General features: G+C 37.7%; 1 protein-coding gene across 4 annotated transcripts in view; it reads right to left on the minus strand.

Moving 5' to 3' along the window:
• The window catches only part of LOC122572279 (dipeptidyl aminopeptidase-like protein 6), a 116,493-nt gene that overhangs the window by 21,414 nt on the left and 82,089 nt on the right, over positions 1-12,990 (minus strand). The window contains exon 2 of one of the 4 annotated variants that reach the window (XM_043737069.1): positions 12,595-12,830. In XM_043737069.1, the coding sequence (XP_043593004.1) occupies positions 12,595-12,687 (93 nt within the window). In that variant the 5' untranslated portion in view covers positions 12,688-12,830. Of the gene's footprint in view, positions 1-3,474; positions 3,960-4,600; positions 4,649-12,585; positions 12,831-12,990 lie in introns of those variants that run through there. The other 3 variants (XM_043737068.1, XM_043737071.1, XM_043737070.1) reach the window with 3 other exon arrangements.

Genomic DNA, 12,990 nt, shown 5'->3' on the forward strand with positions numbered 1-12,990 from the left:
CCGAGTCGAACCAACTTTGAGCTCTTTCGACATTGTTTGAGAAAGATTGGTCAAGCGAAGAATTAATCATTTTCGATCGTATTGAGCTCATATATTTGTGTTATGTTTATTGCAATTCATCTTCATTGCACGATTGTTGGTAATATAATCTTGCACATATAACAAAATTTTTATGATTAGTAGATATTAATCATTTTTTTATTAACATTTATAAAATTTAAATATATAATTAATTTTGGAAATTAATAGTTTTAATTAACTTAAAATCTTAAAGTATTATCTCTGGGAACAAAATAAATTGTAAATTTATTTATGAAGATTAAAAATTCTTTTAATATTATTATTTTTAATATTAAATTTAATATAATTTAAGTGAAAATTTTAAATTGCAAATTTAAGTATTAAATTAAAATTTATATTAAATTAAGTGATATAAATATAAATGAATATAGAAAAATAATAATTAGTATATATATTTATTGATAAAATTCCTATTTTAATATTTCTTTATTGGACGATTGTTGGTAATATAATCTTGCATGTATAACAAACAAAATATAATTATGAAATTTGTCATCGCTGCTTTCGATTTAGCGATATACAAATCTTAATTAGTTATTTTAACTTCTTAATATTTGTGCTATGTATTTTAGGTCGTTATCACGAGCACGTAATTCAGGTCGATTAATTTCTTTTGATAATTTAAATCCATCATTGCATTTCATATCGATTTATACGATCAAAACGATAATTGTTTTAATGACTGAGGCCAGACATATGAAGACAAAGGTATCAAGGAATCTGTGACGCTTGGTTGAATTCAGGACTGAAGTACCTAATGGAACTAATTATTGCGCCAATCAAACCGATTCCTTTTGGTGAATAGTAGCACTATCGATCCCTCTGCTGGTTGTTTACTATTTTTCTTTCTCTATTTTTAGTGAAGACAATACTTGGATATCCTTTCTCTCGATAAAGATAAATGGGAGATCCTAGCTCCACCGAAGTATATGTAGCAAAGGAAATGCAATGGATTTTGCCTTGGTCGTAGGGTTATAATGTTCGTCTCTGTGTCAAGAGGTCGTGGTGATCGGTTGTTTGCACCAGGGATAGAGAAAGGTTCGTTGGGTATGGGGGTAAAAGGTACGTTGTGTAGTGGTTTGAGGTTCTGTTTTGCAATCTTCTTTGAAGCTTATATTGTATATTTTAGCGTGAGCAAATCTTGTACCGTTGCATTATTATTTTTGAAATATTCACTCGACTGAAATATTTGTTTTATAGGATATTCATTAAACTTCTAATTTTTCTTTACTTGACATAGTTAGCACATACGTTTCATTTTATAATTAGCAGAGCACTCGTTCAAGTATCTAACATACAACGATTGTAAAAATGTAATTGAACGTTCATTGTCAGTTCGTTGCAAACGAAACGTCTCTACTAGAAACTAAGTTGTGCAGGAACGACAAAATAGGAAGAAGGTGGCGAGGTGATAAGCCAGGCCAATCTTTCTTTCTGTTGGGTTTCATTGACGGCTAAATGAAAGGATGGGCGGAAAATTTCGCGAAGATAAACCTTACGTTTTATTGGCTAGACCGATATGATCGCGAGAATATCAGGTCACGGAGTATTCAACCACAGCTTTGTCGGATTCCAAAAGATTCCAGGATTATGGGCGTACATAATCTCCTATAAAGTGTTGCAAAATTCTTTATCGATTCGAACATACGTAACCGCTCAAAAGTACATAGACACTTGTTTATTTTTTGCAATGCGTTATCTAATTACAATACTATAAATAGAAAGATCGATATTTTATCAGACTCGTCACAGAATATTATTATACGATATAGTTTGTTTTTTTCAATGAATACGCTGCGAAGAAAACTGGCATTTTGAGTTTTATCATTTAATATAATCACGATAGCCGTGTCTCCTTTCATGATATTTCAAAATACTTTATACAACGTATCCAACATATTCATAAAAAGTTTCAAGTACTTTCACGAGCCACGTCTCGCTTCGAATTCACGGGAAATATGTTTCGTGTTCTAAGCATTTCTTGACTGGTAATCAATCGAAGATAGCTTGATATTAAGAAGAAATCGTTCGAATTTTCTTCTGTCTGGTCGATTCGTTCTCGCGAAGGACTGGCCATTGTAGTGGAAAAGTTGTTGCTACTAATTGAACAACGCTCGTTATCCTCGGACAAGAACCTCGAAGATTCAGAATGCTGTTATAGTACATTCAAGAATGCTCGTGGAACACTTGAGAAAATACTGACCCATACTGATTCGGTAATAAAGTAAGCTTCACGGGCCAACATTTATAGATTTCTGCAGTTAAATTTGTACGTAGCGTTGACGAGCAGGCTGCTCGCTTAGCGACGACTTTATTCGAAAGGTGCTACATTTTTACGACCGTTAAACCCAAGCATCTCAATTAAAAAGTTATTAGCCAGACTGTAAAGATGTTGCTTACTAACTAATCGAAAGTATTTCCCAACTATCCGAGGCTACCCGGTTTTTCGCATCTTTTACTGTAGAGCTTATTGAATTTTAAAATCGCTCTTCTATGAAAAATGAGAAATCTGACTTTGATTTCATTCACCTACGACCTTCACATGAAATTCATTAGTGAGTTAATCATTTAATAAGATACTAGCTGAAATTTTGTTCCAGAAAATGGAATTCTCTAAATCACTACCAAACTTGTACCAGATATTTATAATCAATCACGCGACAAAGTAAGCAAATTATCTTCGATAACGAATAATTCGTAGCTGAAAGTCGAGCCGTCGGGACGCATTAGTGTTGCGAACATTGTACAGTAATATCGTGCGAGCGTGGGCGGTGTTAACGAGATAAGGGTGCAGTTACTGCCAAAACACTCGTAAATCCGACAATTGAGCAATAGCAGAGAATCTTGGACGATCTATGTATTGTCAGCATTCCCAGTTCTCTTACAACGAAATCAAATTCAGAATAGACACTTCCATTCAAAATCTTATGAAACTTTGAGTGAACGTTAAAAGTCCTTTAGTGAAACTATTCTTCGAGTAAAACGAGCCATCCACAACGAAAATTGTGGTAGGTAAGTGAATACGGTTGTTCACGAACGTATTTAAATATTCAGCGTGGAAAATTTTTTCTGATATAACAAATATCAGTCTGATAAACAGACGTTTCATTACAGCGCAAATGAAATTTTTTAATCTTTCCTATAACTCATACAATATAACGACGAAAAGTTTCTATAAGTATTAGTATACTTTTGTGGGTTACTGTAATGTTAGAAGGTTGAATAAAAACATGGCGAGTGTCGTAGGATAAAATAAAGTGTGATGAAACGAGAATAAGGAACTGCGCATTGTGAGATAATTATAACTACTAAAAATAAACGTATATAAAGAAAATCGTGAAAATTCAAACATGAAAAGCGTAAAAGTGATTTAAGACGAAGTTGCTTGCTTATCTTCCGACAGATTGAGCGGCGTATTGGCCATCGTTGTTCCTCTAGTTCAGCACTAGCTTCCAGAAATAGCACGGATCAACGCAACGTTTCACCGATACTGACGATTTCGTGCACGTAATGCTTCATTCTTACACGACTAGGATATCGCCGCTGATTAGTATTATATTCGCGAACATCGAACGAGTATAATCCTTCGTCACCGAGCAACCAGCATCGACTGAGAAGAATCTTTCTGCCAGACTTTCTGGCTCATTGCCCTCCACACCTCAGTGTTCTCTTTGTCCCTCGCCGTACCTCTCTTAACGTGTTATAAATTATATACACACGCGGTAGCTCGTGTAGTGGAAATCGTTGACAGTAACGCGCCTCTTTGAGCTTGCTGATGAATCGCAGGGATCGTTGGCAGATCCGATCGATACACGAGTGGATACCCGGTCGATGAAACCGCTAGCAATATTGATGTCCCAGATGGTTACGTCACGGTTTCGCTTAATCAGCGGGATTTTGGACGAACGAGCAGTAAAATATAGGCTGATTCGATATTGGTATTATAGCTTTAAAATTGGAGTTCATCGGGTATACCAAAACCCAATCACCTTAATTATACTTTGATATTATAATATCGCAAATTTATGTATTATATTCAGAATAAATTATCTTTGTACGAAGACCACAAAAAGGAATAATAAGTCTTTGAAACTTTTTTCGTTTTTCATATAAGAGCAATTTCAAAATCCAATACCTATAACCAGTTACGTTTTACCAAGACTGCCTTTTTGTTAAATTTTCCAACATCAACCATCATGTACGCTGTTAGTTTCTCGCAATACTTCATGAATTTGTAATTTATTACTGGAAGACCTAAATCCTTGGATTGGATTAGGTTTCGTGTCTCTCTTAGTATACAAATTTCTATAAATATGCAAATACTTTTGTTACAAATGTTGTATATGTCTAATGTATATAAAAGGAAAATGAATTTATGGACCGGATACAGCTAACAGCTCACTGATTTCTACAATTTAGTTGAGAAAATCTCTAACTCTCGAAATTTAAGTTACGTGCTCGGAGGATCGAGAAGGTTCAAGCGAAACGAATCCGTGAAAAATACGTGAGATTAGCTCACCAGCGTTCCGTGTAGCCGTGCGCAAGTTTTCATCGTGGGACTCTCGCGACTTAGATCAGCACCGTTCAGGCCGAAAGACAATGTCTAACTGGCGTGCCTTTTCGCCGCTTGAAGAGAGACCCTTCTCCGGTCGCCCGTCTCTTTTTGCCCGAGCCAGAAAGCTCAAAGGGGTAACATATGCCGATTCTCCCCTCGCGCGGTTGACCCTTCAGGGGTCAGGAGAGCACTCGCCGAAAGGGGTCGATAATCGAACAGACGTGTCGTTTCATCTGTCGTCTCTGTTTCACTTAAAATCCAGGTGGAGAAGGTATGCCTCCTTCTTTTAATTTTATCGTTTCATTACCGTGTTCTTGTATCAGAGTATCGATCAGACACGAGAAAATAAAATGGTTCGTCGAATATTTATCTGGCTTCAAGCACGTTCCGTATCACGTGGATCACAGCTGATCCGTGCTGGATTTTCTATTTCAGAAAGATGAAATGAGAGGAAATTATAAAATCTAATGATTTGCATCAATATTCGAACACCACGGTTTTCGAGAAATTATTACTCTGTATATTTGTTTATAACAGCGCTATCGAATTAATTGTTTTTTAATATAGCACAACTGTTGTAGTTAACAGAAGTATAAATTTTATTTATTTAATGGATATAGTTTTTTGTATAATATGTCATATAACTAAATAATATTGATATTAATGCGAGTCACTGTATATATTATATGCTGTTACAAAGTATATCGAATTATTTTATACATCAGGTATTTTTCCATATAGTAGTAATTTTTGAAATTTTATAGCCATTATGAAACATAATTTATTTAATTCGTATAGTAAACATAACCTATAATTCATATGCCCTGGACGACAAATCACACAAAATTGGCGCGACACGGAACGTGTTATCGGTCCATTTCGTCGCCGTCCGATATGACTATCGAATAATTTAAACTTAGAAGGATTTCTAAATCGATCCATCTTCAGCTACCGTCTCGTGGCCCGAATTTCACCAGCTGATTAATACGTCCAGATTATCGCGAGGATGATGTCGCGAAGAAACGCGAAGAGGCGATATCGACCAAACAGAGGGCAGCACTGTTGCTCCCGTCTGTACCAAATGAACATTCGTCATGAAAAAAAAGTGTTTCCTTTTTCATTTTCCGTTGTCGACGATTCTCTAACAAAAATTTGAAGCTTATTCGAAGGATATGGATAAGAAGTGAAATATTCCAGGTATTTGTGAAAGTTATTTGAAAGAATTCATTATTAAAAAGATAGATGACAAAAGATTTAATTCCAATTTGATTCGCTAATAAACTTTCGCTATGAATTTGCTGAACAATTTTATAATTTATTCATCTAAAATGTTATTCGTCAAAATGGCATGGATGTTTCTTACAACAATTTGTCGGGCACAGGTTAATTATTCTACGAGGCATTTCAAAGTAGACCCCACGGAGACTTCTTATCAGAGAGTTCCCTAGATAACACGCAACACGGTCTATTAAAGGGTCAAGCGGAGCAATTGTTGCTTTCAGTATGCTCAGTTCCCCGAGGCTGTGTAATAGGCATAGTGAGCCACACGCATACTGTTTCAAAGAGGCCTCGACCTTACCCGCATACCGAATGGCGATTTCAAGTTGATTCCGAGTTTCTCTATGCATGCTCGCTTTCTCGCCCTCCGCAGCCACCATCGTGTTATTCGCTAGTTCCGCGGTGCCCCATCCTCTCAAACTACGAGTTCCCAGTTTCGTGGACAGCTCTTACAACCGTGAAACAGGTAGTTGGCCCGTGTCACTTTGTAACCTAGCGGTGACCTGTGTGAAGGCGAGCATGTTTCGAAGCTTGTCGCGTGAAAAGATTTTTCGCCTGGATGCGAAATTCTTTTAAGAAAGGGATTAAAGTGGTTGCCCGTATTTAGGAAAATTTGTAAAAAAATTATCAAGTAAATCGATATTTTTTAGTTGGAAGTATATACATTAATTTTTGTTTGGTAGTGTTAATTGTATTTGGGTGTTCTTACTATTAGAAAAATAATGGATCAACAATTATGCTAAATAATTATATGTATAGTAATTATGTATAATAGTAATATGTAATTTGAGGTACTTGGGCTTAATTAATTAGTGGGCACAATCACGTGAAAATACTTTTTGTAGCCAGTATATACATAATTGATGAGATTATAATTGCAATGTTGAACATATGATCTCCTTATGCTCTACGATCTTAAATAACATAGTAATCAACGATTTTAAGAATTTCTTACTGATTATCAAAAATCACCTGATTTTTTTATGTATATGTGTACAAATCTCAATATGTTGTTCCTTCGTGTATCATATTTCCCTTAAAAGAATAAGATATTGTCAGAAAAGTACTTTTGTTCAACAAAAAATTCGCGAGCAAGACGAATCGACTAGAGTCAGACACGGCCACCTCTTCCACGTGTTTAAAAGGAAAGACAGCTTCAGGTGGAAGAAATATCGAGGTATGTCGATATAATGCCTGGAAGGAGTCCACCGGGGGTGCAATTTAGCCATGCACCGAACTGCACAGAAGAGTCGACAGGAAAATCCTTTTGAGAGAAGAGCCGAACGATCGAGAAACACGTTCGCCCTCATAATTGGTCGTGGTTGACAACTGGAAGCTTTTCGAGTCCTTTTCGGTGCGATGCCGGCGATTCGCGCCCAACAACGACGCGTTTAACGATCGGCAGCGACGTTATCACGACGATTCATTAACGAGCACGATGCAATCTCGCGAAACGGCGACCTTTGCCATCGGGTCTCACTTTTCCCTGCCGATCATCGCACCAAACTTCCTCCGAGGAGCCGCGTCATTTCATTTCACGACCACGTCTGTTTCCAGATAATGAGAATTTCTGAACTCGAAAGTGCAACCTCGACGATTGTGGTCTATTGGACTGGAATATGATGGAATATTTGATGGTAGAATGGAAATGATATCGAGAGATGTTCACTAGCGTGCACTAATAAACATTCATTTAATATTCAGAATTTATTAAAAAGGTTAGACGAGCAAGACAATTGGTGGCTTTGAAAAGAGTCGACTGTCCTTCTTATTGAAATGTAAGCTAAATCAACAATCTATTGGAATCAAATAGAGAAATTTGGAAAATAATCGGTAAAATGAATAATTACCCAGTTTATTACGCCCCAAAAATATCTCGTATTACACCGTATCATCTGTCAAAACGCATAAGCTTTAGTACCTAACGGATTTTATACCCACATTATATCGTTTCTGCCTAATGTACTTGTTCGTAATATACACAAGAAACGAGAACCATGAAATTGCTATTTCACAGCGTCGAACGTTAACTCGCTTAACAAGCAACGGCGATAATAGGATGGTTGCGATAATCTCATATATTTCCCACGCAAATTTCTCCAACTCAAGTAGATGTATATATATAACCTGTTATATAGAACAATTCCGGATACCGGAAGGCGATGAAAATTATTTGACCGCTGAGTTCCTGCCAGTTATAGGGATAGTTGACGACGCAGTCCTGCAACGTAGTCTTTCATGAATAAATCTGCATGCGTCTGAAAATTCGCTCGAGCCCGTTGCTCTCGTCGCGCGACAACGTCGCGCGGTATGTAAATGTTATCCAAACACGCAGTTGTATTCCGACAGTCGGTATAAATTTAGATTTTCCCGCTGAAGGCTTCAGTTCTATCGATCCGGAATTCCAGTGCCGCTTTCTCCGCGCCTCGCCGTTCCTAGGGAATTATAACTGTACGTACATACGCGCACACGTAATATTTACCAGAGTTCGATTTATAAATAGTAGTATCGGTGAAAGAGAGAGAGAGATAGGAAGAGATAGAAAGAGAGAGAGAATTATATACAAGTCCATAGGATCTGTGGGATTTTCTACGACATCACGTGAACTATTTCCAAACTTCTCCTTTTAAGGTTACGCCAAGAATGCCTCTTTGAAGCACGCACGATGACATTCTCTCGGTCCATAGACGTTACTCGCTATGGATAAATCACAGTAAAGCTATAAGTTACGTTAATTTATAGATACTTTTATTGTTATTGTACTGTCGAATCTCTGCCCTCATATTTTAAGCAAATTCAGCATTAACTCCATTAGTTGTCATTCTCCGTGAAATACAAACAATAAAAACTATAAAACTGTATGTAATAAAGCTGCGTAAATTTATAAATACTGTTATCGTATTTTCGAGTCTTCGACCTAGCTGTTCTGCTAGTGACCGAATTAATAGTTCGTTTATCGACGGTTCGTAAGTGGTACGCCAGGAATGTCTCTTTGAAGCTAGCTCAATAACGTTCTCTCTTTACCTAGCCACCACTCGCCGTAAAAAGACAACAATAAAACTTAGAAAGATAAAAAAGGCTTGAAAGATAAACAATTTGTCGATACACCTGGTAATATCTTGTTTTCGAATCTCTGGCTATTCTCTGAGCAATTTCGCCGATGACTGAATTAATTGTTCGTTAATCGACGATCCGCAAGTGGGTGAAAGCCCTCGACTTCGTGTATTACGCGTGTATCTAGTAACCGGCAATCAGCGTTTTTCAATCGATCGACTGTACCCGTGTAACCAACCCGCTGATCGGTTAATAAACGTCGATTGCCACTTAGCCGCGGCACGAGTGTATAGCACACAAGCCAGCCATCGTTTGAGTAGTATAGGCTCGCGCGAGTCAGACTCGAGAAGTGAAAGACCCCTGTGGAATGGCGCATATGTATTACCATCCATAAGTCACTGTATGCTTATTTGAATGTAATTTTTACTAAAATAAATTTATCATTCGTCTATATTTAAAGTGATATGAAGTGAAAATATTTTACAAATTACGCTATAATATATTACGCTATCGTATCTTCAAGCTTGATTAATCAACGGAGAAGTATATTATAATTATCATAATAATTAATTTACGACTTCAATATATGTGTCTATATATCTTCTGCGTATTTTTTCGCTATTTGGCATAAATATTTTTACCAAATAAAGATACAAAAGACTTGAATGCATTTTTAAATCGGCAATACTAAAATGTCTTGTTATATTTGGAGAAATCACGCATTCGAGGGTTCAAGAAAGTGTGAACGAATTTTCTACAACGTAACAATTCCAACGTTCGTTCTTTCCTATTCTAAATATACCAAGCATCCCGGAACTTTTGTTCAATACTGTACACGCATACCATAGCGCCGCGCTCCTACCTCGCCAGGAAACTCTCGAAACTTCTATGTCTTTGGTCTTTCGCTGGTCGATAATTATTTCTCAATTTCCTCCAGTTATATTTACCTTCGTTTTCCCCGAGAACAGCCCTCATCATCCAGCGAAATTTCAATCGGACCAAAGAAGCAATCAGCCGACGAAAACTCGAGAGTTTCTGAAGAATGCGAATGGTAAACGCAGAGAGAGCCCCGAGGATACTCGGTTACCGGTGAATTATGCGAGGGGAAATCGGTCGCCAGTTATCTGCAGTTCGCAGTCGGCTAGATTTCCTTCAAACGCGCTAGTTTTCCATCTCGAGATGGCGCGGCTGGGGTCGTTTCTCGGCGAACGCTCCACGCTGTTCTCTCGCATTCTTTGCATAATTAACTTTCTCAAGGGCTCCTCAAAGGTGTCCTCGGTTGGCAACATGGCGTTTAGTTGACACGATAGGACGGTTAGTCGCGAGTTCTCCCGACAGTCAATTCCCGCGTGGCCGTTGACGAGAGCTGAGGAAACAAAGGGAGCGAAGCTAGTAGCCAGCTTTGCATAATGAATACCCGTTTCTCGACTATCCTCTTCTTCTCTCCGATTCGTCTTGTGCTACGTAATTAGTCACGTGTCTCTCTCTCTCTCCTCGACCTCCAACGTCGCCTTCTAAATCTGCCGGAACTTTTTATCGAATCCACGCCAATCGAAGACGTTCGAAGCTTTTCGTATTTGCGAGTTTGATTAATCGATGAATGGCTCGAGTTGAATGTTGCTCAAGCTGATTAGCATTTCGTTGGAGTATGATCAGAAAGATATAAAAATACAAAACTACTGCTGTTTCTATATGAAAAATGATGCTTTTGAAAGTCTTTTTTATATCAGTGAATTCTGTTTGAAACATTTTCTTGTTAATCATCAGGAGCGTCTCAAATAGTGTATTGATGTACAAGTCACGCATCAATTACTATTATAATTTTTGTTACGAAACAAGCAGAAATCATTCGTTGTTGATATTGGAAAAGATAATAATCTTCGGTTTATTGTTGAAAGCATATGATCGTTTATAGAAGTGTAAGAGAGACGTAAACTGAAGTGAACACGAGGAATACGATCAGTGTTCTCGTACACGAAAAGTTTACAACTCTTTTGTTTAAATTCTTAATTCCTAGTGGCACTTGGAGCTCGTCTCTGTAGAAAATTCACTGGCTGCTACTGTGAAAAACGACGACTTTACGGACTCGCTCATTCACGCTCCTTTCCATTAATTGTTTCGTTAATTCAGAGATCGCTGCTTAAGAAGACCACTCCGCCAGTGTGGAAACGGTGTACTAGTCTTTATTTCGCGTGGGGAAGCACTTGTAAACCGGAGCTAGATACTCGGAACAAAGCGCAGTCAATGAAACGAAAAAAAGGATGCGTGCAATTTCTGCTTTGAACACGACAATATCTCGAGTAAATGGTCTTCGCCGAGAGAATGGATTTTAATCGTCAGCAACAATTTTTTATGTTCTTTAACTGTTCGAACTTTTAAGCTTTTTAACATCCAAGTTTCAAGTTGAAATTTCCAAACGTTCAAATTCACGGCTGTTTGCAGCATTTCCAATTTTCAAATTCTTAGACGTTGAAATCGTTTAATTGATTAAATTCTCAGCAAGCGGTAATTTTTAATTTGCACTAGTTACTCATTTTTAATTTAAGAATTGTGTCCAATTCGAACGAGGGGACAACGCATTTCGCCGGCTATTCCCGCTCCGTTAATGATCAACAAGTTAATTTAACAGTCATGTTAACGACTACCAGATGCGATATGACGCCAATGAATTTTCTGTACGGAAACTGTCTGAACTGTGTCATGTTATCTTGAAATTATGTTAACGTGTACCTTTATATGTATATAACAGGCATACTCTGTATAATGTTCGTAACAGTATGGCACACGCTACACAGCTAAAATTCTATCTTACTCAGTATTCTAACTTACAACCATCGATCTCATTCCACCTCAAATGCAAAATCCTCGTACTAGCATGCGTTTCAATTAAGTTAGTCGTGACTGCTACTATAAAATATTTTCGGCTAGGTACCATTGCTACCAGTCAACCATTATAACTGCGATATCGCTAACGGTATTACGAGGAAGAAAGACAAAACATTCGAGATATATGTAAAATTCCATTGTACACGCGTTTAAGGGACTTGTCCTAACAAAAATGAGACAATTGACAATACATGATACTTTCAAGCCTTGCGTGTTGCGACTTAACGAGCTTTCTAAAAATAAAATTGTATGATTAAAAATAGAATCTAAAATTAAGGATTAAAAATCTTTTTCTCGCTTAAAAATTGGGATATAAAAAATCCGAAGGTCTCAGGAAGATTAATATATCGAAACTATCGACACAATAATAAATAAAACAACAACAATAATAAATTGTGAACGTTTTGTTTGTCTGTACTTGGCAAAGATTTATTTACAAATTCCCAAAAAATCTTCAAAGATCGTCTCATTTTTATTTCATCCAAAATATCCCTCAAACTATACACCAACGTATTTTACATCCTGTGCACTAGTCTATGGTGCCAGATCCCATATAGAAGTTCCCACAACTACGATCAGTGATTGTCAGAGAAGTGAAGAGACACTAGACAGAATCATGCGTTGAAAACCTGACGAATTTTCGCCGCGTTACGACGAATCTCGAACGATCTCGAATCGACAACGTATATCTGAGGGGGGAAAACGCACGATGGACTGCTGGAGCGATTTACCTCTTTTACCTGGGCTGACTTTGAACGGGGATCGGCGACCTGGACGGTCTCGTCGGGAGGCAGCCGCCAGGAGTTCCTCTCGATGTTGACGCTGGCGTTCATAGCGGCCTCCTCCTCCGCCTCCCGTGTCCTTCGTCGTTCTTAACAGCTTCGTCCTTGCACAAGCACTTGCCCAAGGTCCCCAGGGTAACCCCCGGGCCACTCCTGGGGCCGAGGTCTTACACCAGCAATCCACAGTTCCTCACCTGGAACAAGGTGAACGAAATTTGTTCAATTTGAGCACCGAAGCGTTATAAATTGTTTGTCGAGTCACGTTAAAATTATTTTAAATTATAGTTAATAAATAAAAGTGGAACTCAATTTATCTGAACTCTATTTATTGAAACGAAACTTTATTTAACAACT

This window comes from Bombus pyrosoma, linkage group LG11 (assembly GCF_014825855.1).
Source record: "Bombus pyrosoma isolate SC7728 linkage group LG11, ASM1482585v1, whole genome shotgun sequence".
Taxonomy (NCBI): Eukaryota; Metazoa; Arthropoda; class Insecta; order Hymenoptera; family Apidae; genus Bombus; species Bombus pyrosoma.